At 38.4% G+C, this 27,931-nt stretch overlaps 2 protein-coding genes across 9 annotated transcripts in view; one reads left to right on the top strand and one right to left on the bottom strand.

Moving 5' to 3' along the window:
* Positions 1 to 27,931, top strand: part of HMGN3 (high mobility group nucleosomal binding domain 3) — a 1,231,743-nt gene that overhangs the window by 340,481 nt on the left and 863,331 nt on the right. Inside the window, exon 1 of one of the 8 annotated variants that reach the window (XM_050789660.1) lies at positions 10,664 to 10,667. The exons of the other annotated variants lie outside the window; for them this stretch is intronic. The gene's annotated coding sequence lies outside the window, so the exon portion shown is untranslated. Of the gene's footprint in view, positions 1 to 10,663; positions 10,668 to 27,931 lie in introns of those variants that run through there. 8 annotated transcript variants of the gene reach the window in all.
* The window catches only part of TTK (TTK protein kinase), a 68,556-nt gene continuing 40,783 nt past the window's right edge, over positions 159 to 27,931 (bottom strand). The window contains exon 22 of the mRNA XM_050789630.1: positions 159 to 2,009. Within this exon, the coding sequence (XP_050645587.1) occupies positions 1,989 to 2,009 (21 nt within the window). The 3' untranslated portion in view covers positions 159 to 1,988. The remainder of the gene's footprint in view (positions 2,010 to 27,931) is intronic.

The raw sequence follows: 27,931 nt of genomic DNA, 5'->3' as shown, positions 1-27,931 counted from the left end.
TCGTTCCTTGGTATCCATGGGAGATTGGTTCCAGGACTTCTACAAATAACAAAATCTGCAGATGCTCAAGTCTCTTATATAAAATGGCATCATATTTGCATATAACCTATGCATATCCTCCCACATACTTTAAATCATGTCTAGATTACTTTTAATACCTAATACAATATAAGGACTATGTAAGTCATTATTATATTGTATTTAAAATTTTTTATTTTTATTGTATTGTGATTTTTTATAAGTTTAGTTTTTCAAAATTTTTCAATATGTGGTTGGTTGAATCCATGATGTGGAACCCATAAATATAGAAGGCCAACCATATGTACTTTCAGACATATTTCATAGAATATAAATATTTATATATCCTAAAAACCTATATATCCTTTAACATGATAATCAGGTTGACCTCTGCATCTTTTGCCAGATAAAATATGAGATGCTTTTATTAAATAGTGGCAATCAAAAAATAACTCTTAAAGCAGGCAGCTGGGCTTTGAGAAAAAATAACCCTAATCATTAGGAAAATAAAAAATAAAGGTGGGAGGCAGAGGTGGGAGCGTCACTTGAGGTCACAAGTTTGAGACCATCCTGGCCAACATGGTGAAACGCTGTCTCTATGAAAAATAAAAAAATTAGCATGGCAATGAAGAGCACCTGTAGTCTCAGCTACTCAGGAGGCTAAGGCAGAAGAATCGCTTGAACACTGGAAGTGGAGGTTGCAGTGAGTCAAGATCACGCCACTGCACCCTAACCTAGGTGACAGAGCCAAACTCTATCTCAAAAAAATAAAAAATAAAAAAATTTAAAAAGGGACCAAAGTAAGGCCCAAAACAAAAGGCAGTAAGTTGTTATAATTGGGAGCCCAGGGAGTAGAGATCAAACCAAAAGAAAGCATCCCCAAACAGCATGTGACTGTGACCTGGTGAAATGTCTTGTTGACCTGTGCATGTGGCAACTCATGAGACATCTTTTCAACCAGCTGTGTTCACTCATTATGAAAGATAAAATGGGTATCTGCTATAAGCCAAGCACTATAATAGGCCACATCAGGGCCTAGATGACCATGTAATAGCCAAAAACTTAAAGAGTTCACAGTCTATTAGGGGAGATAAATACGCCAATAATAATGGTGGCATTTTCAAAATCTTATGAAGCATAGAGAAGACAACTTCTGCTTGAGTAATGTGATCAATGAGGAGCCCAAATCAAAGAAAGTTTCTTAAGAGATGACATGAACTGGGCCTATAAGGGGAAGTAGTGAAAGGGAATCCATCAGAGGACTCAGTGTGGGTATCAGCTAGGAAGTTTGTGAATCTGTGGAATGTCAGATGCCAGACGGGAAGTGGCAGGAGAAGGATGAAGCTAGACAGGTGGGTCGAGGACACATGATCCAATATGAAGGGCAATCCATACAATGAATGGAGGACAGAAGTCACAAACTCAGTATCTTAATTTCATGCTCAAAAACCAGGCCGCTCCAGAGTAGTTGATTTCACTGGATGGCTGTTCTTCACCTGTAACACAATAAGGCATACTGAACTAGGGTTATTTTGATTTGCTAAGTTTTAAAATCTAAAATCAGCCTTTTTGCTCAGTAGGGGTTCTAGAGATTTGTTCTCTCATTAATCATAGTTGTCCAAATACTAATTAAATCATATATAATCCAAACACAGAGATTTTCTAAATGTAGCCAGGCTCATTAGAGCTAATTATATGATCTTCTTCCCAAGAAGCAATGCTTTATTTTAGTGTTGTGAGGATTTTTTTTTCCTTTTCTTTACATTCATGCATTTATCTATACTCCCATCTCTTCTACAAATTGTCCAGTGTAGCCTATAGTGGCTCTAGAATAACATAAGAGTAGAAATATAAGTAGAAATAAATAATTATGACCAGGAAAAATAGAAAAAAGTAAAAGTTTAAGACCAATGCAAAAAGGACACAAAAATGCAGATGATAAGAGAAGTTGTAATTCTTTCACAAGAGCTTCAAATCTGGTTCTGAACTTTCTGGAAATAAAGCAAAAAAAGACATGACCCAGTTAGCTGTATATTGTCATGAGGAGAGAGAAAAGAAACATACCAGTTCCTCCAGAGACATGGGTTTTAGACCAGGTCTACTAACTTGTATGACATTGGGACAATCACTCAGCTATGCTGTGTTTCGCAGTCTTTATCTGTGAAGTGTATAATAATATCTGACTCAGCCACCTTTAGGAGAATCAAAGGGGATTGTAAATAAATTGCTTTGAATAATATAAAGTGCACAAATGTAAGGTGTTACTCCCCATAGAATGCTGAAAAAAATTACTTTGGACAAGCATTTGATATCTATGCACAATGATGCAAACTGCATGGCCCTCAGCAATACCTGCCAGGATGACAATCATGTTGATATTTACATCTATTTGCCAGATAAGAAGGTTGTTACTGGCTGTAGGAGATGTTACTTACCTGACTTTAGATAAGTCAATTCTTGGGATGCATCAAGTCTGCCCCTTTATGGAAACAGCATTTCTGATTCAAACCAGCCTAGTCAGAAACATTTCTCAACTACTCCATTTGGAGAATTCAACTTAATAAAGGATTCATATCTTTATTTGAAACCTCAAGTACAGAGAGTTGAGTTCATCCATACTCATCACATTATTATCACATTAATGGAGATTATTATTGCTGACACATGCAAATGCCTTCTCTTTATTTTTACATCAATTTATCCCTGGCTCCACTACCATTGCCTGCCCCTTAAATATACATGAGTTTTAATTTTGACATATATCATTTTATTTGCATGTCTCTGAAAAACACATATTTTCCTGTATGCATTTATTTTAATTTACTTATCTTATTGTGCTATAGAGCTCTTTCTGTTTCTTACTTCCTTAGCACTATCTTTAAGATCTACGCATGGCTGTACATGAATACCTAGACCATTGTTGATAGCATTTCCTACATTACTTTCCCATTTCCACCATGACAGATACCAAGATTACCTCCAAGTCCTAGTGTATAGACATGTTGTCATAAATATTCTTGAATGTGTCCCTTCATGAAACTGGATGATAATTTCTCTGTGAATATTTGTTTAGGCTCACATAAGCCAACCTTAACAATTCTACTTACCATTATCGAAAAACAATTCAAACAAAAATATTTCACTGTAATAAAATAGTTGAAATATGTCCTCTATAATCTAATGTAAGACAGGAAGAAGGAAGCAAAGGAAAAATTTAAGTAAAAGAATTTAAATGGTTGAGTTTAAAAAGAAAAAATATATATTTCAAGTAAGGAAGATAATAGAAGAACGTTCAATACATATGTGAGTCTGGAGAGTACAAGACAGGAAAGAGTATGGAGACAAGAGGCTGAATTACAGGAATGTCCAATTCCCTTGATTTTCAGTCTTTCTGAGATGTGCATAGTGGGAAGAAAGGCTGATGAAGATTGGCAAGATTCCTGACTGACTCCCAAAATTGATTTTGTAACTTAAGCATAAATATTGTCTCCTGCCATCATGTATTTGGCTCACCTACATAATCATGTACTGTGATTTACTCTCGCAACAGCCACCCCGTGACTAGGTATGTCAGCTGCCAAGACTCCTCTACTTCTGTTCTGGGGACCCAAGACCTACTTGGGCTTCTTTCTCTTCTCTACCTTAGCAGTGATTGGTCTCAGGACATAATGTTTATGTCATGGTTTCTGACTTTAGGAATATATTCTGTCTCCTAACGCAGGCACACCTGCTGTACCGAATACACAGGCAAATGAACACAAAGTCTAATCACTGTTTTATCTACAAATCCTACTAATCCTGGATCACACACACACAAAAAGACTGAGTAGTCTTGTGAGTAAATTTCAATAGTGTCATGAGTTGGAGCAAGTCAAGGTCCTGTGGAGTGTTTGACTTAAAGTAAATTTAATGGTGACCAAAGCTTTCCACATTCTTGTTTTCCTTGTTTCTACTCTTCCTCTTTCATTTATTGTGGCTTTTCAAATAGTGGAGAAAATATCACTTAGATGACAAAGCCATGTATGGATGAGGAAAATAACACTAAATGAACTTATGAGATTATAACATCTATGATAGTATCAAAATTAGAATGGAGATGATCCCCATCACTCCTTATTCTTTGTGTTGGTTAATAGTTCACATTCCCAAGTTTCACGTTGTATCTCTTGGGAAGAATGATGTGATTTTTTTCAAATCTCCCTGACAGGTACTCTCTTCCCTAATTCCACTTGGTCTGGTCTTGAAAGTGTTTCTGTTGACGCTTCTCTCTTTGCCAAGTGACCCAAGTTCTAATGTTGGTAGAAGAAACAGAGTTTTGAAGTAGATATATCTTAATCATCAGAATCACATGTTCTGGGAAAAGAAGCTAATTCGTATACATAAAAATATCAGCAAGGAGAAATAGGACTTTGGACAAATCTTAGAAAACTTCTGAATCTCTGTTTCCTCATCCGTACAATGAGAATATTAAGGAAATGGTGTCTAAATATCTTCCAGATCTGATCAGACCCTCCACTTCTTCCACTGCCCACTGCTCACTGTCCTCTTTGCATATATGTTCTTCTTCAGCAACCACAAATAAAAATTTGTGTATATAGATACATATGGGTAGTTATTACATATGATGTTACTGAGTGTCCATGATATCCTAGACATTTTACTTGTGTTGCCCCTTTTAATCCTCATTTAATGCTGCAATGTATTATGAACCATATTTTATATATGAGAAAACATCTATAAAGGTTAAGCAATTGACATGAAACCTACAGTTAGTAAATGATGAAGCCTGGAGTCAAACTCTGGTTTGTAAACTCCAAAATCTACACTCTTTACATTAAAACATATTGCCAATCACACAAATGAGTCCAAACTGACGTGCAGACTAGAAAGACCAAAATTGTTCTCCTTCCATCTTTACTACTATAGAAGATATGTTAAAGTGTTTGTGCTTTCTGGGTGGTTTCTTGTAAATTGTAAATACCAAAAAGATCTAATCTAGGGTCTTACATTTACAGGATGAAAAAGAGAGGTGGGGGGAGTGGAGAGAGAGAAAGAGAGGGAGGGAAGGAAATGCCAGACTGAGTTGATAAAGGAGTTCAGCGGAGAGGAAAATTATTCTGAACTGGGACTTTTCTCGGTTGCTTCACAAACGTGTTAGAACTTGCAGTTCTAGAGACCTAAAGAAGAAATGCCTTCATCAGTGCAGAACAAGGGTTTGTATGTTATTTAGGGTACTTGTAACTACAAATAACAGATAGCATACAATTCAACTTGGCATAAATAATAAGGAAAATTTATTATCCCATCTAACAAGAACTCTCAAGGTAAGTTGGCTTCAGGATTGGGTCACCTCATGCTTTACATCACCAGGAATCTACATTTTTTTTTTTTTTTTTTTTTTTTTTTTTTTTTCTGCATCTTTTTGCTTTGCCCTCCTACTCCTAGTTCTCTTCATAGTTGCAGGAAAGCTACCGCAGTTCATTATATCAAATGCAGGCATAACTACAGGAACTACTTCTTCCCACGAATTTATTTTTAAGAATAAGGATCTATTTCCTATAGTCCCCTGGCAAACCATTCTTCATCTTTCATTGGCTAGAATTAAGATATATGCCCATGGCTAAACCAATCACTGGCAGGACAATGAGACCACCATGATGCATTTAAGCCAATCAGGACTGACCACTTGAACCGGGAATAGAGCCAGACTTGTCTGAATCCCACAGGGAACTGATGGATACTCCTGCAGATGCAGATCCCTGCCCCTGGACAGGTGGGGAAAGGCTACAGGGAAGGCAGTTAGTGTCTGCTGCAGTACACACAAAAATGGGAAGCCGTAGGCGCAGTGCTCTGGAAAGATGATTGGAAAGAGCTTCATCTAAAGGACTAGTGAGGACAGGATTGGATCAATAGGTAAGTAGACCAGAATTAGAATTTCTAGAGCTCACTATGGAAAATCCAGAAGGAGGAAAGGAAGGATAAAAGAATGTTATCTCTGGGCTAGTAGAAAGATGCTACATTACGTTATTCTCATGTTAGGAAAAGGGGGCTAGTTTCAAGGGATTTTTAGCGTAGTTTCTAGTCTTCTAGATCATTATTAACTCTTTTTTTTCATAGTTTCTATGATTTTCTCTAGTTTTTTTTTTTAATTTTCAAAATTGCTGTAAACATCTAATATATTGCCAGTGTTCTTCCTGTTCCCGTCCTGTTGGCCATTTCTTTTATGCCTAATTGTTTATTTTCTGACCATTGAGCAAAGGGTCCTCCAACCTTAAGAGGCAGAAATGCAGAGATGAATGACAAACTTAAAAGTGTCCTAGAAATAGACAAAAAGAAAAGAGTGTTCTCAGTTCAGTCTTGCCAACAGGAAGAGATAATCTCTTCAGAGTTAGAAAATCTGAAGGCCAGTAAGTGCATAGAAAGAGGTAATTATGATAACTAATATTATTGAATATTTATGTTGTGTCAGGCACTGAACTAAGCGCTTTTTGTATACTAACGTATTCACTTTCCACAATGATCCCAGGAGTTAGGTACAAGGTCTTCATCTGTAAAATAGAGGTAATAACTGAGGTATGGAACAGTTAAATAACATTTCCGAGATCCCACTATTAAGTGGTGGTTCTAGGATTCAGTCAGGTAGTTGGCTCAGGTATCACTCTTTCCATTATTTCCTCTTTATAAGAAGGTACTCATCAGACTAAAGTGTTGCTGAAAATCAGTAATACAGTAATTCATTAATTGAGTACGTACTAAATGTCTGACGTTGCGCTTAGCATTTTCCAAGCATCACTAAACTACATTTAATCTTCAGGGCAATCATGCAAGGCATTATTGTTACCACTTTGAGGTAAAGAAATCTAGGCTTAGAGAGATAAATACATAACTATGAACATATTTAAGTATTAATATTAGATATTAAATAATTATGAACAAAATTACACAATGTGTAACAGGACCAGGATTCAAACTCTAATTTGAATAATTCTAAAGCCAATGAATGCTCTTAATTATTAAAACAATGAAAATGGATGAACTTTCAGGTTAGGGTCTGAATTCATAATTCAAAGACCAGGAGAATAGACAGATATTGATGCCAAGTATACTCTAGTCACTGTGATAGTTGCTTTTACATCATTATTTCCATTTATCTCAGTTATTAACACTTTTTTTAAAAAATTAGGTATCACTTTATTAAAGTTTGGGATCAAGGTATGTATTATTCTTGTCTTTACATAAAATATTCATAAGACATGACTTTTTAAAAAGTAATATACTTGTTTTTAAAAGCTATATATATAAAATATATACACATACACATATATACATTTTTTTTTTGTTTTGAGATGGAGTCTCGCCCTGTCGCCCAGGCTGGAGTGCAATGGTGCAATCTCGGCTCACTGCAACCTCTACCTCCCAGGTTCAAAAGATTCTCCTGCCTCAGCCTCCCGAGTGGCTGGAACTATAGGCACGTGCCACCATGCCCGGCTAATTTTTGTATTTTTAGTAGAGATGAGGTTTCACCATATTAGCAAGGATGGTCTCAATCTCCTGACCTCATGATCTGCCTGCCTTGGCCTCCCAAAGTGCTGGGATTATAGGCGTGAGCCACCGTGCCCGGCCTATATATATATATATTTTAAGAGGCATAGAATGTTGAGTCAGATTTATACTCATCTCTGACAATAAACAGTAATCTATTCTTGGTCAAATTGTTAAACTTTCTGGGCTCAGTTTCTTTACAAAATGACACTGGTTGGTCTGAATGATACCATTTTAAAAACAAGACTGCCCTCTTAGGGAATTCTGCAATGTAGGATTCAAGGAGAAAATTCCCTGGTTCTTAGTGATTCATGAATATCAAAATCTCCCAGCTCACAGAGTCAGACAGGATAAAAACGATTTTCATTCTAGATTCTCCATAAAGATTATACGCTTCTTGATGTTTTATAACATTAAATCTCTTTGTATTACACTCACAATGCCTGATTATTTCCTTATAGCCTATATCAGTGTTTCCAAAACTGGCCCTATAATAAGAATATCTGGTGCGTTTGTGGAAAATATAGATTCCCAAAGCCATACCGTAGGCCTTCTAAATTGGATTTGTCAGTGGAGGGCTCTGAGAATCCATGGTTTGATCAAGTACCCAAGTATTCCTATCACCAAGCATGTTTGGGAAACATGTTTGTAAACAGTAAATGCTCAAACATGTTGATTTTTTTTAAAATGGTGACATTTTGATTAAAAGAAACAAACAAAAGGGAAGAATATCTGTTAGACACCCTATTCCTATGGGGAATCTAGATCCACAGACATAAAATAATGATTTTCATTGTAAGGTAAAGTGAATAGGTGCCAAATGATGCATTAGACCATATAAATACATAAGACAACAATAAGTTCAGAGGAAGAAGAAAGTTCCAGGCTGGGCTTGGAAATAAGGCTTGGCTTATGCTGCTGCAGATGTATAGGGTATGAGTAAGTATGAAGAGCATGGGAGGAGGTGCCATGGGAGGGGAGGAACATTAGAGAACAAGGAATCTGACTGGAGCAAAGGAAATGCAGAAGAACAAAAGCTAATACAGTTTAGGGGAGCCTTGAAAATTCCAGCCAGGTCCAGGATTATGTTTGAACTTAATCCTGTAGAGAATGGGGAGCCCTTCAAGATTTCTGAGCCAGGTGTGGTGGCTCATGCCTGTAATCCCAGCGCTTTGGGAAGCGAGACGGGAGGATTGCTTGAGCCCAGCAGTTCAATACCAGTCTGAGCAACAAAGCGAATCCTTATCTCTACAAAAAAAATTAAAAATTAGTCAGGCACGATGGCATGCACCTGTAGTCCCAGCTAATCAGGAGGGACGCGGGAAGATCGCTTGAGCCCAAGAGTCTGAGGCTACAGTGAGCAATGATCGTGCCACTCTAGCCCGAGTGACACAGGGAGACTCTCTCTCAAAAAAAAAAAAAAAAAAAAGAAAAGAAAAGAAAAAGAAAGATTTTTTAGCAGATGAATTTGCTTATAATATTCCACAGTGGTTAAGAGGCTCCTCCTCAGAGGGCTTGTTAAAATCCAAATTGCTTGGATTCAGGAGGTCTGGGAAGAAGGCTGAGAGTCTGCACTTGTAGCAAGGTCCCAAGTGATGCTGATGCTGCTGGCCCAGGGATCACATCGTGAGAGCTAGAGTTGTATATGATGGATTGAAGACCACCACAAAGAGGGAGGTGGGATGGCTGTGTGCCAGGACAGGATGGTGGCTTGAAAAATGGAAGTGAAGGAATAGGAAGGAATCATTGAAAGAAACTGGTGGGCAGTTGGAATGGGTGTAGGAGAAGTACGGAAAAAGGAAGACAACAGTTTTAGAATCCAAATCTGTGGATTAAAATGGCAAGAAAAAAGGGAGAAGGCTGGATGCACAGCCATCTTAATTATAAAAGGAAGATGAAAAATTCTATCTTTATCATAATGAATTGCTGCTTGAATTACATCCTTTCCACCTTGTTATACATTGCTCCTGGTCACAGAAAATTAAGCAACAAGGAAACAGCTAGTGAGGACAAAATGATAGGAGAGATTGGCAAGAGTGCAAAGAGTGTGTTCTGGGCACTGACAGGGTAGATTGGGCAACTTGTGATTGACGCTGTCCTCCACACTGACCTGACCCACTTAGTATGCCTGTCACAGTCTGAGCCTTATAGCATGGTTTCAAATCAGTCATTTACACAGACTCAACCCAAACCAGAAATTCCTGCTTAGGATCTAAACCGCAGCTGTTGTCACTGCCACTCCACACCCACCATGGGGGCTGGAACCTGTGAACTCTGATTCACTAGGCCACTGGATGGGATTCCAGACTTCTGTGATGGGTAGCACTCTCAGTACCTCTGACCCTTACAAGGGGGCTTTTTCCAACCCTATGAAGAACTTGAGCAAGTCTAAGATTGCCTAAGGGAACCCTAGGTTGGGGTGGAGAGAATATCTGCTTATTACAAAGAGCCCTTGGCAAGTCCCCACCAGAGAGAGGAGCCAGGGATTTCCCTCAGAGATGTCAACAGGGTGGAGAGGGAGGATGGCACTGCTTGCATCCCACCCTCAGTGGCTTTCCAGAGCTGTGAGCACACATCAGTACACTACTTGCCCCTTGGTGTCTTGTTAACACTTCCACAAATGTGCCCTATTATGGTATGAGCAAGACCAGAGAGTCAATGTCAGGACATCTGGACTATAGCCGCAAACGAACAAAGTTACTTCCCTTCATGTCACAGGAAGAGGAGAAACAGAAATAAGCATGTAGGGCTGGGCACGCTGGCTCACGCCTGTAATCCCAGTACTTTGGGAGGCCAAGGCGGGCAGATCATCTGAGGTCTGGAGTTCGAGACCAGTCTGACCAATATGGTGAAAACCTATCCCTACTAAAAATACAAAAAATTAGCCGGGCGTCGTGGTGGGCGCCTGTAGTCCCAGCTACTTGGGAGGCTGAGGCAGGAGAATTGCTTGAACCTGGGAGGCAGAGGTTGCAGTGAGCCGAGATTGTGACACTACACTTCAGCCTGGGTGACAGAGGGAGACTCCATCTCAAGAAAAAGGAAAGAAAGAATGAAGGGAAGGGAAGGGGAGGGGAGGGGAGGGGGGGGGGGAGGGGGGAGGAGGGGGGAGGGGAGGGGGGGGGGGGGGAGAGGGGAGGGGAGAGGGGAGGGGAGAGGAGAGGGGAGGTGAGGGGGGAGGGGAGGGGGGATGGGGGATGGGGGGATGAGGGGGGGGGAGGGGAGGGGGATGGGAGGGGAGGGGGAGGGGGGGGGGGGATGAGAGGGGTATGGGAGGGGGGATGAGAGGGGAGGGGAGGGGAGGGGGTGAGGGGAGGGGGGGAGGGGAGGGGAGGGAAGGGAAGGGAAGGGAGAAGGAGGGAGGGAGGGGAGGGGAAGGGAGGGATTTCAGTTTACTTAATTCATTTGGACATGGAAATACTTCAGTTAGAACTATGGTTCATGTAATGCCTCTGTAGAAAGCCAGACCCCTAATGTTGTATGTTATCCATCCTGTCAGCCAAGGGCATTTCCAGAGAAAGGGTCTGCCCCTGCAAACATCCGTCATTCCTAATATCCCAGTGTTACAAACTAGGTCACTCAGAAAGGGTGGTACCCATAAAGGATGTCTCTTCTTGTCTAGCACTTTACAGGATACATCAGTCTGCTGAGCTACCCATGATTTGCTAATAAGGCTAATAATGCTTCTCCATTTTTAAAAAATTATAATTTGTTCTTTGCTTCCAAAAAGAAATAGTTTTTATTCACATATTTAAACAATATGTGTAAGTGTCACCTCTGGACCAGGCATTGTCTTCATTAGTCACTGAGAATATAGAACTGAACAAAACCAATGCAAAATCTGCAAGCTGGGCACCGTGGCTCATGCCTGCAATGCTCTCAAGTACTTTAGGAGGCCCAAGTGGGAGGATCACTTGAGGCCAGAAGTTCAAGATCACCTTGGGCAACATAGTAAGATCCCCTTCTCTACAATAAATAAATAAATAAGTTGCCATTCTGGGAACTGGCATTACAATGAGGGAAGACAAAAAATAAATTAAATAATTCATGTATAGAGAATGTTAGAAGGATATTATAAAAAGTAGTAATGCAAGGAAGGGGGTTATGAAGTATAGGGAGTAGGGAAATTATATTAAGTGTGCTATTTAAAGAAGGCTTCACTAAGAAAATGACATTTGATACACACAAGGAGGTGAGGGAACAAACCTAGAGACTATTAGGGAAAAGGAATTTTAGGAAGACGGAACAGCAAGCGCAAGGCACGTAAGGTAGGAATGTGCCTGACACATTCATACAGCTTCTTAGAGCAGGGGAGACCTATCCTATACAAACTTGGGCACTTACTCTATATTAGAGGAGACTCAGTTGGAGCGTATTGAGCAAAGGAGAAACATGATCTGATTCATGTTTGAACAATTCCCTCTGGGTGTCCTGGGAAGAGTTGAGTCCAGAAGAACAAGAGTAGAAGCGTGAAGGAGTTAGGAAGTTACTGCAATAATTCAAACTGGTAGGGATGGAGGTGGTGAGAACTGATAGAATTCTGGATATCACTTGAAAATGAAACCAACAGGATTTTCTGGTTGGATAGCCTTTTTCTCATCTTTAAAATATCATTTAATTACATTTACTGACAATGGTATTGGGCTGGCCACCACACACAAGGGATGACTTTAAAGGATGACTTAAAGTAAAACCAAATCTCAATTTCCAAAGCTAATATCAAAATGCAGTAAGTTTTTAAAAATCTATTATGGTGTCATGGTTTTTATTTGTGGATTTATGTTATTACTTATGTTTTAGGATAAACATTAACTTCCATTCTCCAAAAATGGTAAAAGGTAACAACTTTTAAAAGTTGAAACTTTTTCTAAATTATTTTACACAAAAAAGAAAAACTGAGAAATATGCCGGTGCATTCTTATGATAGAATATTTCATAGCTATCAAAATGATATTTATGAAGGAAAATACGTATGAGAAAGTTAGGTGGAAAATAAGAATATAAAATTGTAAATACATTATCTCAATTGTATAAATATGCCAAATGTTAAGCTATCAACTCACAATTATGGGATTAAAAGTTATTAATGCTTATTTCTACTATACTTTTCCAGTAGAGTAAAATAAACTGTTTTCCTTTTATACTAGCACTTTAAAAAATCCATTAACAAGAGATTCACAACCAAAGCCTCCACCTATGGTTACTTTCCATTTATCCAAGACGGAGGAGGCAATTCAGTAGGTTTATCTGGGCTGGTTAGAGTCCTACCAAAGGGAAGAGAAACAGGCAGCATGCTCAAGATTTTCCCAATATGCAGTCACAGTGTGTCAATCTGATATACAACTGTAGCCCTTCTATAAACACTTACTTTTTGAAATCTCTTTTCAACAACCCCACTCCTCTCTCCACCACCACCACCTCCACCTCCATCACCACTCCCTCCTCCACTGCCACCTCTACTACCACCATCTCTACCTCCACTATCACCTTCACAACCACCATCTCCACCAACACCAACACCCGTCCTCCACCACCACCACCACCATCATCTCCACCTCCACCATCAACACCTCTCCTCCTCCACCACTACCTGTACCACCACCATATCCACCTCTACCACCAACACCCCCTCCTCCTCCACTACCACCTATACCACCGTTTCCATCTCCACCATCAACACCCCCTCCTCCACCACCACCTGTACCACTACCATCCCCACCTCCACCACCACCATCTCCACCTCCACCATCCTCACTTCCACCACCAAATTCCCACCAGAATAGAGATAGCTAGCTGGTCCACTTGTTGCTCTGTGACTAATTATTCTTTTCATCACTTGCATAGGCTTTTTTCTTTATTATATTCTTAAACTAAGTGGAGACTTTGTAACTAGGGCCAGTAGAGTTTGAGCTAATCCACTGCTCCACTTGGTCGAATGCCAACTGTGTCCTTGACACTCACTCTTGTTGTAACAAAAATTTAAACAGCTGTCCACAGTCACCTCTTCCTTCCTCACCTGTGTGTACAGGGACCTTTCTGACCTTATTCTCTCAAATGTGCTAGTTTAGGATATTTCTAATATCATGGTATATAATATGTTTCATGCAATCTTACAAACATTTTAACACAACAAATTTTACTTATTATTTTAACTATTTAATAACAAAGTAATTAGTAATACATTTTCCTCTTACAACAAAATACACTTTCTTTCTGAGGTTGAAAGTGGAGGAAAGAGAAGAGAGGAAGAAAAGAAGAGGATGGTGGGAGAATCATGGAGAGCAATGCAAAGTTATTTGTAACTACTTTGGGAAAGTAGCATCAAATAAAAATCCCCCGAAATGATATGGCAAGAAAAATAGAATATTTCAATATTTCTATTGTCCATATCTTAATATCTAACAGCCCCAGGAAACAACAAATCATAGGTTAGGAACCCCTGATTGAAGCATAGTAAGAAAGACTATTTATGAATATTAATTTGTGCTCTTCATCAAATATTTTTAGCTGTTCTCTTTCTAGACAAATGATCATTGCATGAAGCCATGTAATCACTTTGGCCAGTAAATCATGGGCAGACATGCAGGGTGTCACTTTCAAGTGATAATTTGAAGAGGCAGTGCTTGATTTGTTGTGCCTTCTCTTTCCGTCCGCCATACCAACCGGCAATGGGGTACTAGAAGCCTAGCACAAAAGCGATGGCAGCATGGCACAGTGTTCAGCTCTTCTGTAGACATTAATAAGAAATTGTCTAAAGTTACTAATAATATTTGAGATTTTTGGTTACCATGGCAAAACGTAAATAAACTGGATTGATACTGATACTGGCTTCAGTTAATAGCAAATCCTAGCTCCCTCTGGGATTTCCAATAATTGAGAGCAAGCAAATAGGAGATCACAAAGATCAACGAATTCACTAGAAAGTAAGTGTATAGAGAAGATTTAACACAGTAGGCCTGAGACTGCCATCACGAAAAAAGACCTGCTTGCAAGGTTGGCCCTTGGCTTGTGTCTGGAAACTTACAGTTTCAGGAAGCTTCCCGTAATTATCTGAATGCTGAGTGGCCCACTGTTCCTAAACAATATGATTTATGCTGAACACCTGCATCCCTTCTGGAAGTCTGGAATTTTGGTACATGCTAGGTAAATGGTACCTGCATGATTGGTTCCCAATAAACAAATCCAGAATGCTAAGTCTCTAATGAGCCCCCTTGTAGATAACATTTCACAGGTATTGTCACAACTTATTGCTGGGGGAATTAATCCTGTGTGAACTGGGAGAGGACTCTTTGAAGTTTGTGCCTTGTATCCTGCAGACTTTGCCCCATGCACCCTTCCCCTTTGCTAATTTTGCTTTGTATCCTTTCACTATAATAAATCATAACTATATTCTGAATCCTGTGTATTCTCCTAGTAAATCATCAAACCTACGATGATAAGAAACTATGAGCCAGAGTTACAAGAAAAAACAAAATAACAGATTTCAACTCAAAAACTTCCAAAATACTGAAATTGTCACATACAGGATTTTAAATTGTTCAACAGGAAATTGTGAAAGAAATAAATAGTGGAATCACACATTGGAGAAAAAAGCCAGAAACCATAAAGGAAGAACAAACAGATTTTTAAAATAATCAAATGGAATTTCTAAAAGTAAAAAAGTTCAAAGAGATAATGGCTAAGAACTTTTCAGAATCAGGAAGATATGTGACTCCATAGACTTGAAAACAAAATATATTACAAATAGGATTAAAAATTTGAAAATCAGTGATTAGCCATATTGCAGTGAAACTTCAGATCACAGAAGATTAAACAGAAGATCTAAAAATCAGCCAGGTGGTTGCTTAGAAAACTAAACAAACTCTAACCATATGATCCAGCAATCATGCTCCTTTTTCAACAAAAGGGAGCTAAAAGCTTATGTCTACATAAACATCTTCACATGGACTTTTATAGCAACTTATCCAGAATTGCCAAAACTTGGAAGTAACCAAGATATACTTCAGCAGGTGAATGGATTAATTAACTATCCAGACAATGGAATATTATTCAGTGCTAAAAAGAAATGAGCCATAAAAGACATGGAAGAAATGTAAATGTGTAATACTAACTGAAAGAAGCCAACCTGAAAAGGCTACACATTGTATGGTTCCAACTATATGACATTCCAAAAAAGACAAAACTATGGAGAGACAGAAAAAGAATCAGCGGTTGCCACAAATTGGAGAGAGGGTTGAATAGGCAGAGTAGAGGGAATTTTTAGGGCAGTGAAACTACTTTGTGTGATACTATAATGGTTGATACATATCATTATACATTTGTCCAAACCCATAGAACGGACAATACCAAGAACTCTAATGTCAACTATAAACTTTGGGTGATTATGACATGTCAATATGGCTTCATCAATTGCAACAACAAATGTACCACTCTGGGGAGGGATGTTGATAAAGGGAGAGGCTATATATGTGCAGGCAAGGAATATATGAGTTATTGCCACAACTTCCTCTCAAATTTTCTTTGAACCCAAACTGCTCTAAAAAAATAAAATCTTTTCAAAAAGTAGCCAGAGAAAAAAAGATCACCTACGTGGAAATAATAACCAGATGAATAGATGACATCCGAATCGCAATAATGGAAACCAGAAGTCCGTGCAATAATATCCTTAAAGTGCAAAGAGAAAATCACTGTCAGCTTGATATTGAGAACCTGCAGAAAAGAATCTTTCTAAACACAAGGATGAATTTAAACAAAAAGGGGTAATTTACTATCAACAGATTATTGCTAAACAAATTTCTAAAGAGAGTACTTAAAAAGAGAGGAAATGGTCCCAAAAGAATAGACTGAGATACAAGGAGTATATAAAATGGAAATGTTTATGTGAATTAAATAAATATTGTATGTGCAAAATGATAATAATCTGTGGGATTACAATAAGATAAAACTAAAACACTAATATCATGTGAGTTGCACTAATACAGTTAAGATACATTAATCAAAGTCTTTGTATTGTTTGGTAGGGAGGCTAAGTTAGCTGTTTAGGTCTTTGTTAGGTTATAAGCATGGTAAGTTTTAAGATTAATCACTAAAAACAAATAGCCTCTGAACCTTCCAAACCAGTAGAGGTGAAAATATGGAATAGGAAAACAAACAAAAGACTAAAACAAAAAACAAAAGGCAAGCAAAGAACAAAGGAAAGAGAAAAGTGGATTAGTAGAAATAAAATATATGAGGGTAGAAACAAATTTATAGCATGACAAATATTATTTATATGTGCTGCAGAGAAAATTGTATTTAAAGAGAAATGTATAATTTTGACAGCTTATTTTAGAAAGGAAAAAAGGCTGAAAATTAATTAGCTAAGCATCCAAATTAAGAGGCTAGGAAAAACAACAAAATAATCCCGAAGGAAGAAAATAATCCGGAAGGAAGGAAGGGAGGGAGGGAGGGAGGGGGGGAGGCAAGGGAAGGAAGGAAGGAGGGAAAGAAGGGAAAGGAAAAGGAAAGAAAAAGAGGGGAAATAACTATATATAGCAGAGAGGTTAAAAAGTTAATTTGAATTTCCATTCCAAGATGGCCGAACAGGAACAGCTCCGGTCTGCAGCTCCCAGTGTGATCGATGCAGAAGATGGGTGATTTCAGCATTTCCAACTGAGGTACCTTGTTCATCTCATTGGGACTGGTTGGACAGTGGGTGTAGCCCATGGACAATGAGCTGAGAAGAAGGGCGGGGCACCGCCTCACCCAGGAAGTGCAAAGGGTCGGGGGATTTCCCTTTCCTAGCCAAAGGAAGCCGTGACAGACTGAACTTGGAAAAATGGGACACTCTTGCCCAAACACTGTGCTTTTCCCAAGGTCTTAGCAACTGACAGACCAGGCGATTCTCTCCTGTGCCTAACTTGCCAGGTCCCATGCCCACAGAGACTTGTTCACCATTAGCATAGCAGTCTGAGATTGGCCAGTGAGGCAGAAGCCTGGCGGGGGGAGAGGCATCCACCATTCCTGAGGCTTGAGTAGGTAAACAAAGTGACTGGGAAGCTCGAAATGGGTGGAGCCCACTGCAGCTCAAATAGGCCTACTGCCTCTACAGATTTGACCTCTGTGGGCAGGGCATAGCTGAACAAAAGGCAGTAGAAACTTCTGCAGACTTAAACATCCCTGTCTGACAGCTCTGAAGAGAGCAGTGGTTTTCCCAGCATGGCGACTGAGCTCTGAAAACTGATAGACTGCCTCCTCGAGTGGGTCCCTGACCCCAATGTAGCCTAACTGGGAGACACCTTCCAGTAGGGGCTGACAGACATACAGGCAGGTGCCCCTCTGGGACGAAGCTTCCAGAGGAAGGATCAGGCAGCAATATTTGCTGCTCTGCAGCCTCTGCTGGTGAAACCCAGGCAAAGAGGGTCTGGAGTGGACCTTTAGCAAACTCCAACAGACTTGCAGCTGAGGGACCTGACTGTTAGAAGGAAAACTAACAAACAGAAAGGGATAGCATCAACAAAAAGGACATCCACACCAAAACCCCATCGGTAGGTCACCAACATTAAATACCAAAGGTAGATAAAACCACAAAGATGGGGAGAAATCAGAGCAGAAAAGCTGAAAATTCTAAAAACCAGAGTGCTTCTTCTCCTCCAAAGGACTGCAGCTCCTTGCCAGCAACAGAACAACGCTGGATGGAGAATGACTCTGACGAGTTGACAGAAGTAGGCTTCAGAAGGTTGGTAATAACACTTCTCCAAGCTAAAGGAGCATGTTTGAACCCATAGCAAGGAAGCTAAAAACCTTGAAAAAAGGTTAGATCAATGGCTAACTAGAATCAACAGTGGAGAGAAGACCTTAAATGACCTGATAGAGCTGAAAACCATGGCATGAGAAATTCATGACACATGCACAAGTTTCAATAGGCGATTCAATCAAGTGGAAGAAAGGATATCAGTGACTGAAGATCAAATTAATGAAATAAAGCAAGAAGACAAGTTTAGAGAAAAAAGTGTAAAAAGAAACAAACAAAGCCTCCAAGAAATATGGGACTATGAAAAGACCAAATCTACATTTGATTGGTGTACCTGAAAATGACGAGGAGAATGGTACCAAGTTAGAAAACACTCCTCAGTATATTATCCAGGAGAACTTCCCCAACCTAGCAAGGCAGGCCAACATTCAAATTCAGGAAATACAGGGAACACCACAAAGATACTCCTCGAGAAGAGCAACCCCAAGACACATAATTGTCAGATTCACCAAGGTTGAAATGAAGGAAAAAACATTAGGGGGAGCCAGAGAGAAAAGTCGGGTTACCCACAAAGGGAAGCCCACCAGACTAACAGCAGATCTCTTGGCAGAAACCTTACAAGCCAGAAGACAGTGGGGGCCAATATTCAGCATTCTTAAAGAAAATAATTTTCAACCCAGAATTTCATATCCAGCCAAACTAAGCTTCATAAGTGAAGGAGAAATAAAATCCTTTACAGACAAGGAAATGCTGAGAGATTTTGTCACCACCAAGCCTGCCTTACAAGAGCTCCTGAAGGAAGCACTAAACATGGAAAGGAACAACTGGTACCAGCCACGGCAAAAACATGCCAAATTGTAAAGACCATTGATGCTATGAAGAAACTGCATTAATTAATGGGAAAAATAACCAGCTAACATCATAAAGACAGGATCAAATTCACACATAACAATATTAACCTTAAAAGTAAATGGGCTAAATGCCCCAATTAAAAGACACAGACTAGCAAATGGGATTGTCATCAATGTGCTGTATTCAGGAGACCCATCTCACATGCAGAGACACACAGGCTCAAAATAAAGGGATAGAGGAAGATCTACCAAGCAAATGGAAAGCAAAAAAAAGCAGGGGTTGCAATCCTAGTCTCTGATAAAACAGACTTTAAACCAACAAAGATCAAAAGAGACAAAGAAGGCCATTACATAATGGTAAAGGAATCAATTCAACAATAAGAGCTAACTATCCTAAATATATATGCACCCAAAACAGGAGCACCTAGATTCATAAAGCAAGTCCTTAGAGACCTACAAAGAGACTTAGACTCCCACACAATAATAAGGGGAGACTTTAACACCCCACTGTCAATATTAGACAGATCAATGGCACAGAAGGTTAGCAAGGATATCCAGGACTTGAACTCAGCTCTGCACCAAGTGGACCTAATAGACATTTACAGAACTCTCCACCCCAAATCAACAGAATATACATTCTTCTCAGCACCACATCACACTTATTCTAAAATTGACCTCATAATTGGAAGTAAAGCACTCCACAGCAAATGTAAAAGAATTCATAACAAACTGTCTCTCAGACAACAGTGCAATAAAATTAGAATTCAGGATTAAGAAACTCATTCAAAACCACACAACTACATGGAAACTGAACAACTTGCTCCTGAATGACTACTGGGTACATAATGAAATTAAGGCAGAAATAAAGATGTTCTTTGAAACCAGGGAGAACAAAGACACAACGTACCAGAATCTCTGGAACACATTTAAAGCAGTGTGTAGAGGGAAATTTACAGCATTAAATGCCCACAAGAGAAAGCACAAAAGATCTAAAATTGACACCCTAACATCATAATTAAAAGAACCAGAGAAGCAACAGCAAACAAATTCAAAAGCTAACAGAAGGCAAGAAATAACTAAGATCAGAGGAGAACTGAAGAAGATAGAGGCACAAAAAAACCTTCAAAAAAATCAATGAATCCAGGAGCTGGTTTTTTGAAAAGATCAACAAAATAGATAGACTGCTAGCAAGACTAATAAAGAAGAAAAGAGAGAAGAATCAAATAGATGCAATAAAAAACGATAAAGGGGATATCACCACCAATCCCAAAGAAATACAAACTACCATTGGAAAATACTATAAACACCTCTATGCAAATAAACTAGACAATCTAGAAGAAATGGACAAATTCCTGGACACATATACCCTCCTAAGAATAAACCAGGAAGAAGTTGAATATCTGAATAGACCAATAACAGGCTCTGAAATTGAGGCAATAATTAATAGCCTGCCCACCAAAAAAAGTCTAGGATCAGACGGATTCACAGCCGAATTTTACCAGAGGTACAAATAGGAGCTGGTACCATTCCTTCTGAAACCATTCCAATCAATAGAAAAAAAGGAATCCTCCCTAACTCATTTTATGAGGCTAACCTCATCCTGATACCAAAGCCTGGCAGAGACACAACATAAAAAGAGAATTTTAGAACAATATCCCTGATGAACATCAATGTGAAAATCCTTAATAAAATACTGTCAATCTAAATCCAGCAACACATCAAAAAGCTTATCCAACATGATCAAGTCGGCTTCATCCCTGGGATGCAAGGCTGATTCAACATATGCAAATCAGTAAACGTAATCCATCACATAAACAGAACCAATGACAGAAACCACATGATTATCACAATAGATGCAGAAAAGACCTTCAACAAAATTCAACAGCCCTTCATGCTAAAAACTCTCAATAAACTAGGTATCGATGGAACGTATCTCAAAATAATAAGAGCTATTTATGACAAACCCATAGTCAGTATCATACTGAATGGGAAAAAACTGGAAGCATTCCCTCTGAAAACTGGCACAAGACAAGGATGCCCTCTCTCACCACTCCTATTCAACATAGTGTTGGATGGCTAGGGCAATCAGGCAAGAGAAAGAAATCAAGGGTATTCAATTAGGAAATGAGGAAGTCAAATTGTCCCTGTTTGCAGATGACATGATTGTATATTTAGAAAACCCCATCTTCTCAGCCCAAAACCTCCATAAGCTGATAAGCAACTTCAGCAAAGTCTCAGGATACAAAATCAATGTGCAAAAACCACAAGCATTCTTATACCATTAACAGACAAACAGAGAGCCAAATCATGAGTGAACTCCCATTCACAATTGCTACAAAGAGAATAAAATACCCAGGAATCCAACTTACAAGTGATGTGAAGGACTTCTTCAAGGAGAACTACAAACCACTGCTCAGTGAAATAAAAGAGGACACAAACAAACAGAAGAGCATTCCATGCTCATGGATAGGAAGAATCAATATCATGAAAATCGACATACTGCCGAAGGTAATTTATAGATTCAATACCATCCCCATCAAGCTACCAATGACTTTCTTCACAGAATTGGATAAAACTATTTTAAAGTTCATATGGAACCAAAAAAGAGCCTGCATTGTCAAGACAATCCTAAGCAAAAAGAACAAAGCTGGAGGCATCACGCTACCTGACTTCAAACTATACTACAAGGCGACAGTAGTAACCAAAACAGCATGGTACTGGTACCAAAAGAGAGATATAGACCAATGGAACAGAACAGAGACCTCAGAAATAATACCACTCATCTACAGCCATCTGATCTTTAACAAACCTGACAAATACAAGAAATGGGAAAGGATTCCCTATTTAATAAATGGTGCTGGGAAAACTGACTAGCCATATGTGGAAAGCTGAAATTGGATCCCTTCCTCACACCTTATACAAACATTAATTCAAGATGGATTAAAGATTTAAATGTTAGACTTAAAATCATAAAAACCCTAGAAGAAAACCTAAGCAATACCATTCAGGACGTAGGCATGGGCAAGGACTTCATGACTAAAACGCCAAAACCAATGGTAACAAAAGCCAAAATTGACAAATGGGATCTAATTAAACTGAAGAGCTTCTGTATGGCAAAAGAAACTACCATCAGAGTAAACGGGCAACCTACAGAACGGGAGAAAATTTTTGCAATCTACTCATCTGACAAAGGGCTAATATCCTGAACCTACAAAGAACTCAAACAAATTTACAAGAAAAAAACAACCCCATCAAAAAGTGGGCAAAGGATATGAACAGATACTTCTCAAAAGAAGACATTTATGCAGCCAACAGACACATGAGAAAATGCTCATCATCACTGGTCATCAGATAAATGCAAATCAAAACCACAATGAGATACCATCTCACGTCAGTTAGAATGGCAATCATTAAAAAGTCAGGAAACAACAGATGCTGGAGAGGATGTGGAGAACTAGGAATGCTTGTACACTGTTGGTGGGAGTGTAAATGAGTTCAACCACTGTGGAAGACTGGCGATTCCTCAAGGATCTAGAACTAGAAATACCATTTGACCCAGCAATTCCATTACTGGGTATATACCCAAAAGATTATAAATCATGCTACTATAAAGACACATGCATACATATGTTTATTACAGCACTATTCACAATAGCAAAGACTTGGAACCAACCCAAATGTCTATCAATGATAGACTGGATTAAGAAAATGTGGCACATATGCACCATGGAATACTATGCAGCCATAAAAAAGGATGAGCTCATGTCCTTTGCAGGGACATGGATGAAGCTGGAAACCATCATTCTCAGCAAACTATCACAAGGATAGAAAACCAAACATCACATGTTCTCACTCATAGGTGGGAATTGAACAATGAGATCACTTGGACACAGGGTGGGGATCATCACACACTGGGGCATGTCAGGGATTGGAGGGCTGGGGGAGGGATAGCATTAGGAGATATACCTAATGTAAATGACGAGTTGATGGGTGCAGCAAACCAACATGGCACATATATACATATGTAACAAACCTGCATGTTATGCACATGTACCCTAGAACTTAAAAGTATAATATTAAAAAATAAAAATGAAAAAAAACAAAAACAAAACCCTGACCTGCCAACCATCGGGGAGGTCAGGACTTAAATGTGCGCTGTCAGGGCCCCCCTTGCTTGGTGCCTGCAAATAAACACCCTTCTTTTCCCACTAGAAAAACAAAAGTTAATTTGAGAACATGTTAGCCCACATAACTTAAAAATTTTGACAAAATGGAGAAATTTCTATAAAACAGCAAAAACAACTCAAAATGAAATTAAAGGCTTGATTTTTGTATAGCTATTAAAGAAACTGAATCCATAACAACAGTAAAAATATTTCCAAAAGAAAAAAATTAAGCCTAAATAATTCTACAGGTAAGTTTTACCAACCTTGCAAAGAAGACATGATTCTAATTTTACAAAACTCTGCTAAAGAATACTTTTTGTAGAAATATTACCCAAATCATTCTATAAAACTAGTCTGAAAATTAGTATGTAAAAGCAAAATTACAGGCCAGTGTCATTCATAGAGATGCAAAAATTCTCAACAAAGTATTAGCAAAATGAATCCAGTTTAGCAATTGCAAAAAAATACTTACAAATTCTTCCTGTCCATGTAGGCACACTCCTTTACAATATGACTGTCACTTCTCCCATTAAGAGGTGAAGTCTGTCTGTCCAAGCTTTGAATCAGATATTGACTATCTGACTTGCTTTGGCCAATGGACATTAGCAAATATAAGGTTAGTAGATGTTTGGAATGTACTTGCACACTATTCTTGCCCTATCTTTATGCTGCAAACCCTTCTGCCACCATAGGAACAACGAGTCAGGGCTAACCTCCTGGAGAGAAGGCTGTGGTAGACATGGAGATTTGTTGCTCAATCTCCCTTCAAAGAAAGTCTGGTTGTCCAGCTGAAGGAAACGTGGTCAGCAGTCTTCAGCTGTCAGTTCCTCAGGGTCCACCTCAGCAGCAGAGGTCATAGTCTTGTGAAAGAGGTGTGTGTATAAAGACTGGCCATTTCAGCCTGACAGTGGACATCGCAGATGGGCAATGTTCACTCCAGAGTTCCCTACAAAGTGTGACAAGGCTTTATGAAGCCTGTATCACAGTTCAACTTCTCCCTCTGCAACAATCCCTTTTCTCCTTTTCTTTCACAGGTATTGGTTCCTAATACACACCTTGCACCTTAAATTCTATCCCAGAATCTGCTTCCAGAGAACCCTATCTATACCAAGACCCTGATGATCCCAGTCATCTCAGCTATTCCTGCTGAAGTTCCACTCATGTGAGTGAGGCCATCCTGGATTAGCAGAACCAGGATGAACCAGCTCCAACGTAAAAAGCAACTGACTCAGATAATCCTGAAAAATAACAAATATCTGTTGTTTTAAAATACTAAGTTTTGAAGTGGTTCTTTACATAGCAAGAGCTAGCTGGTACATCAGCATATTAAAAAGATAATACAAAAGTTGGACTTGAACTCCAGAGAGAACTCCACAAGAGAGCTGACATTAGAAAAATCTATGCCATTCACTACCTTAACAGTTTAAAAGAGGGAAAAATATATTATCATCCCAATAGATTAATTAAACTAAGTGATAAAAATAATAACCTTTTATTACTTAGAAAAAAACCTCTCAGTAAAATAGAAATAGAAAGACACTTTCTTAACATGAATAAAGGTGTATTCCAAAAACCTCAAGCAAGAATCAATTGAATAGTGAAACACTAAAATCTCCTTTAAAATCAACAACTAGCACTATCACTATTTTCATTCAATATTAAAATAAAGATATTAGTGCACTCAAAAAAAATAAAGAAGAAAAAGGAACATGATTTAGTAATAAAGAAATAGAGCCCCCCTATTTCTGATGTGATGACCCTACATGTGATGACTATTTATATAGAAAACCCTGGAACCTTTAGGTTAATTAGGAAAATAAAAATCTTAGCAAGGTGGCTGGCTATAAGTTCAGTAACAAAAACCAATTACATTCCCTGATGAAGTTAATTGCAAAAATAAAATAAAATTAAAAGACAAATTATGGTGCTATAAAGGAAGAACAAAAAATTAAGAAAGGTAATTTTTAAAAGCTACTATTTACAATAGCAACAGAGCTTTTGTAAGAAAGCCAACAAAAGATGTGAAAGACCTGCATGAAAAAAATTATAAAGTTTATTGAAAGATAAGAGAAGACCTAAATAAACTGAGAAATATATCATGTTCATTGATAGGAAGACTCATATCATAAAATGGCAATTATCTCTAAATAACCTAAATGTACTATGAAACTATAAATACAATCTCAGTATGATTGTTAAAATTTTTTTATTTTATTTATTGTTTTTGTATTTGCCTCCTGGAGGCAGGAGCTCACTCTGTCACCCAGGCTGAAGTTCTGTGGCATAATCATAGCTCACTGCAGCCTCAAACTCCTGGGCTCAACTGATCCTCCTGCCTCAGACTCCCAAGTAGGTAGGACTACAGATATGCACCACCACACCCAGTTGATTTATTTTTATTTTTATTTTTTGCAAAGAATGGATCTGATTATGTTGCCCATGCTGGTCTCAAACTCCTGGCCTCAAGGAATCTCCCTGCCTCAGCCTGTCAAACTGTTGGGATTACCAGCATGAGCCACCACCATGCCCGGCCTCAACATGATTCTTTTGTGTATGGAATTTAATGAAGTGATAAAATTGACATGAATGCCTAAGGGGCCAAAAATAGCCGATACTCTCCTAAAAGTATTTTTCAACACATTAACTGATTCTGACTATAGGTAATTGTAATACAAAGAACACTTATAAAGAAATAAAAAAAGGTAATCCAAAAATAAATATGACATGAAACACATGAATACCAGAGAGTAAGGACCTGGCTTTTCAGTGATAGCAAAAAAAAAAAAAAAAAAAAAGAATGGTCAATAAACATATGACAAAATGCCCAACCTCATTACTAAACAAAAAATTAAAGACACTGCAAAAATACTATTTTACACCTATGATAGCAAAAACCTTTAAATTCTGACAATATTAAGTATAAAAGATGTTGTAGACCAATGAGTTCTTAATTCTGATAGTGGGAATATAAATTGGCATGAATTTTAGTTTTTCAAATGAGAAATTATGGAATCCAAATATTAATGAGGACGAGAACCCAGAGAAGTAAGCACAACTAAGCATTTGTCTTTAAAAGAAACATCTGTGAAACTGAGGTACAGGTTTGACAACCTGGTAGAGTATGATAAACAAGACTCAAAATCCAGGAACTTCCTAAGGAAAGACACACCTGACGTTCGCTTTAAGTTGGAACCAGAAGGGCTGACCTCCCTGGACAAGTGTGCTCTAGAAATAAACCAAGTGGATTTGTGTGTGTGTGTGTGTGTGTGCTTAACTTTTCTTCTTTTTTTTTTTTAAGTGGATTTCAACGTGATTTTGTATCACCTGGGTGATTCTGAGAACCTCAAGCTTTGAATTTGGAATACTCTAGCCCTAGGCAAGCCTCTCGGATCTGGTATAAGCAAGCAAAAATCTTCTCCGCATTTGGAAATCCATCTTTGGAAGATGCCATTATAGGAAACCTCATATGCTTGCTTTTTTTCCCCCAAGTAACATGACTAGCACAAAGACAAAGATAATATTCCACACACAACATAATCACAACATGATTATGTTGTGTGTGGAATTTAATGAACTGATAAAATTGACATGAAAGCTCAAAGGGCAAAAAAATAGCCAATACTTTCCTAAAAATGTTTTTTCAAAACATTAACTGATTCTGACTATAGGTTAGTAATTGTAACAAACAAGACACTTTCATCAAGAACCCACTGAAGCAATAGACAAAATGATGCTTTTCCCCATAATATAATTTCTAACTCTAAACATGACAAGTATTAAAAAAAATTGTTACATACACAGTAAACTTCAAAATACTTTTAAAAAGAAAAAAATAAACAGTATTCTCAATGAACACATGTAGACAAATGCCTGACTTCCAGGTTGAATTTTTACCATGCTTTCTCTATGAGTGTGGTTTGCAGAATTCCTGTTTAAGCCTACTACTTCTCTATTACACTACATTAACTTAAAACCAGGAACTATGAAAACTAATAACCACAGTTACAAATTTGGGAAAGAAGAGAATGAGAAGAAATGCCACAAGTGGGAGAAAATAATGTGCAAAAGACATCTGATAAAGGACTGTTACTCAAAATACACAAAACTCTTAAACCTTAATAAGAAAATAAACCAATTTAAAAATGGGCAAAAGATATACAGATAGCAAATGAGCATATAAAGAGATGCTCAACATCATGTCATTAGGGAGATGCAAATTAAAATGAGATACCCCTACCAACCCATTAGAATGCCCCATATCCAAAACACAGACATCAAATGCTGGAAAGGATATGGAGCCACAGGAACTCTCAAGCACTGCTAGTGAAAATGCAAAACAGTACAGCCACTTTGGAAGACAGTTTGGAGCTTTCTTACACAACTAAACACTCTTAACATAGAATTTAGCATCAAATTCCTTGGTCCCAAAGGAGTATTTAGCCAAAAGAGCTAAAAAATTAGGTCCAGACAAAAACTTTCACATAGCAACTTTATTCACAATTCCCCAAATGTGGAAGCAATCATGGTATCTTTGAGCAGATAAAGAGATAAGCTGTGGAACATCCAGACAATAGAATATTAACCAGTGCTAAAAAGATATAAGCTAGCAAGCCATAAAAAGACAT

Source organism: Macaca thibetana, chromosome 4, assembly GCF_024542745.1.
Source record: "Macaca thibetana thibetana isolate TM-01 chromosome 4, ASM2454274v1, whole genome shotgun sequence".
In the NCBI taxonomy this organism is placed as follows: Eukaryota; Metazoa; Chordata; class Mammalia; order Primates; family Cercopithecidae; genus Macaca; species Macaca thibetana.
The sequence above is the reverse complement of the archived record's forward strand: the minus strand, read 5'-3'. Positions and strand labels throughout refer to the sequence as shown.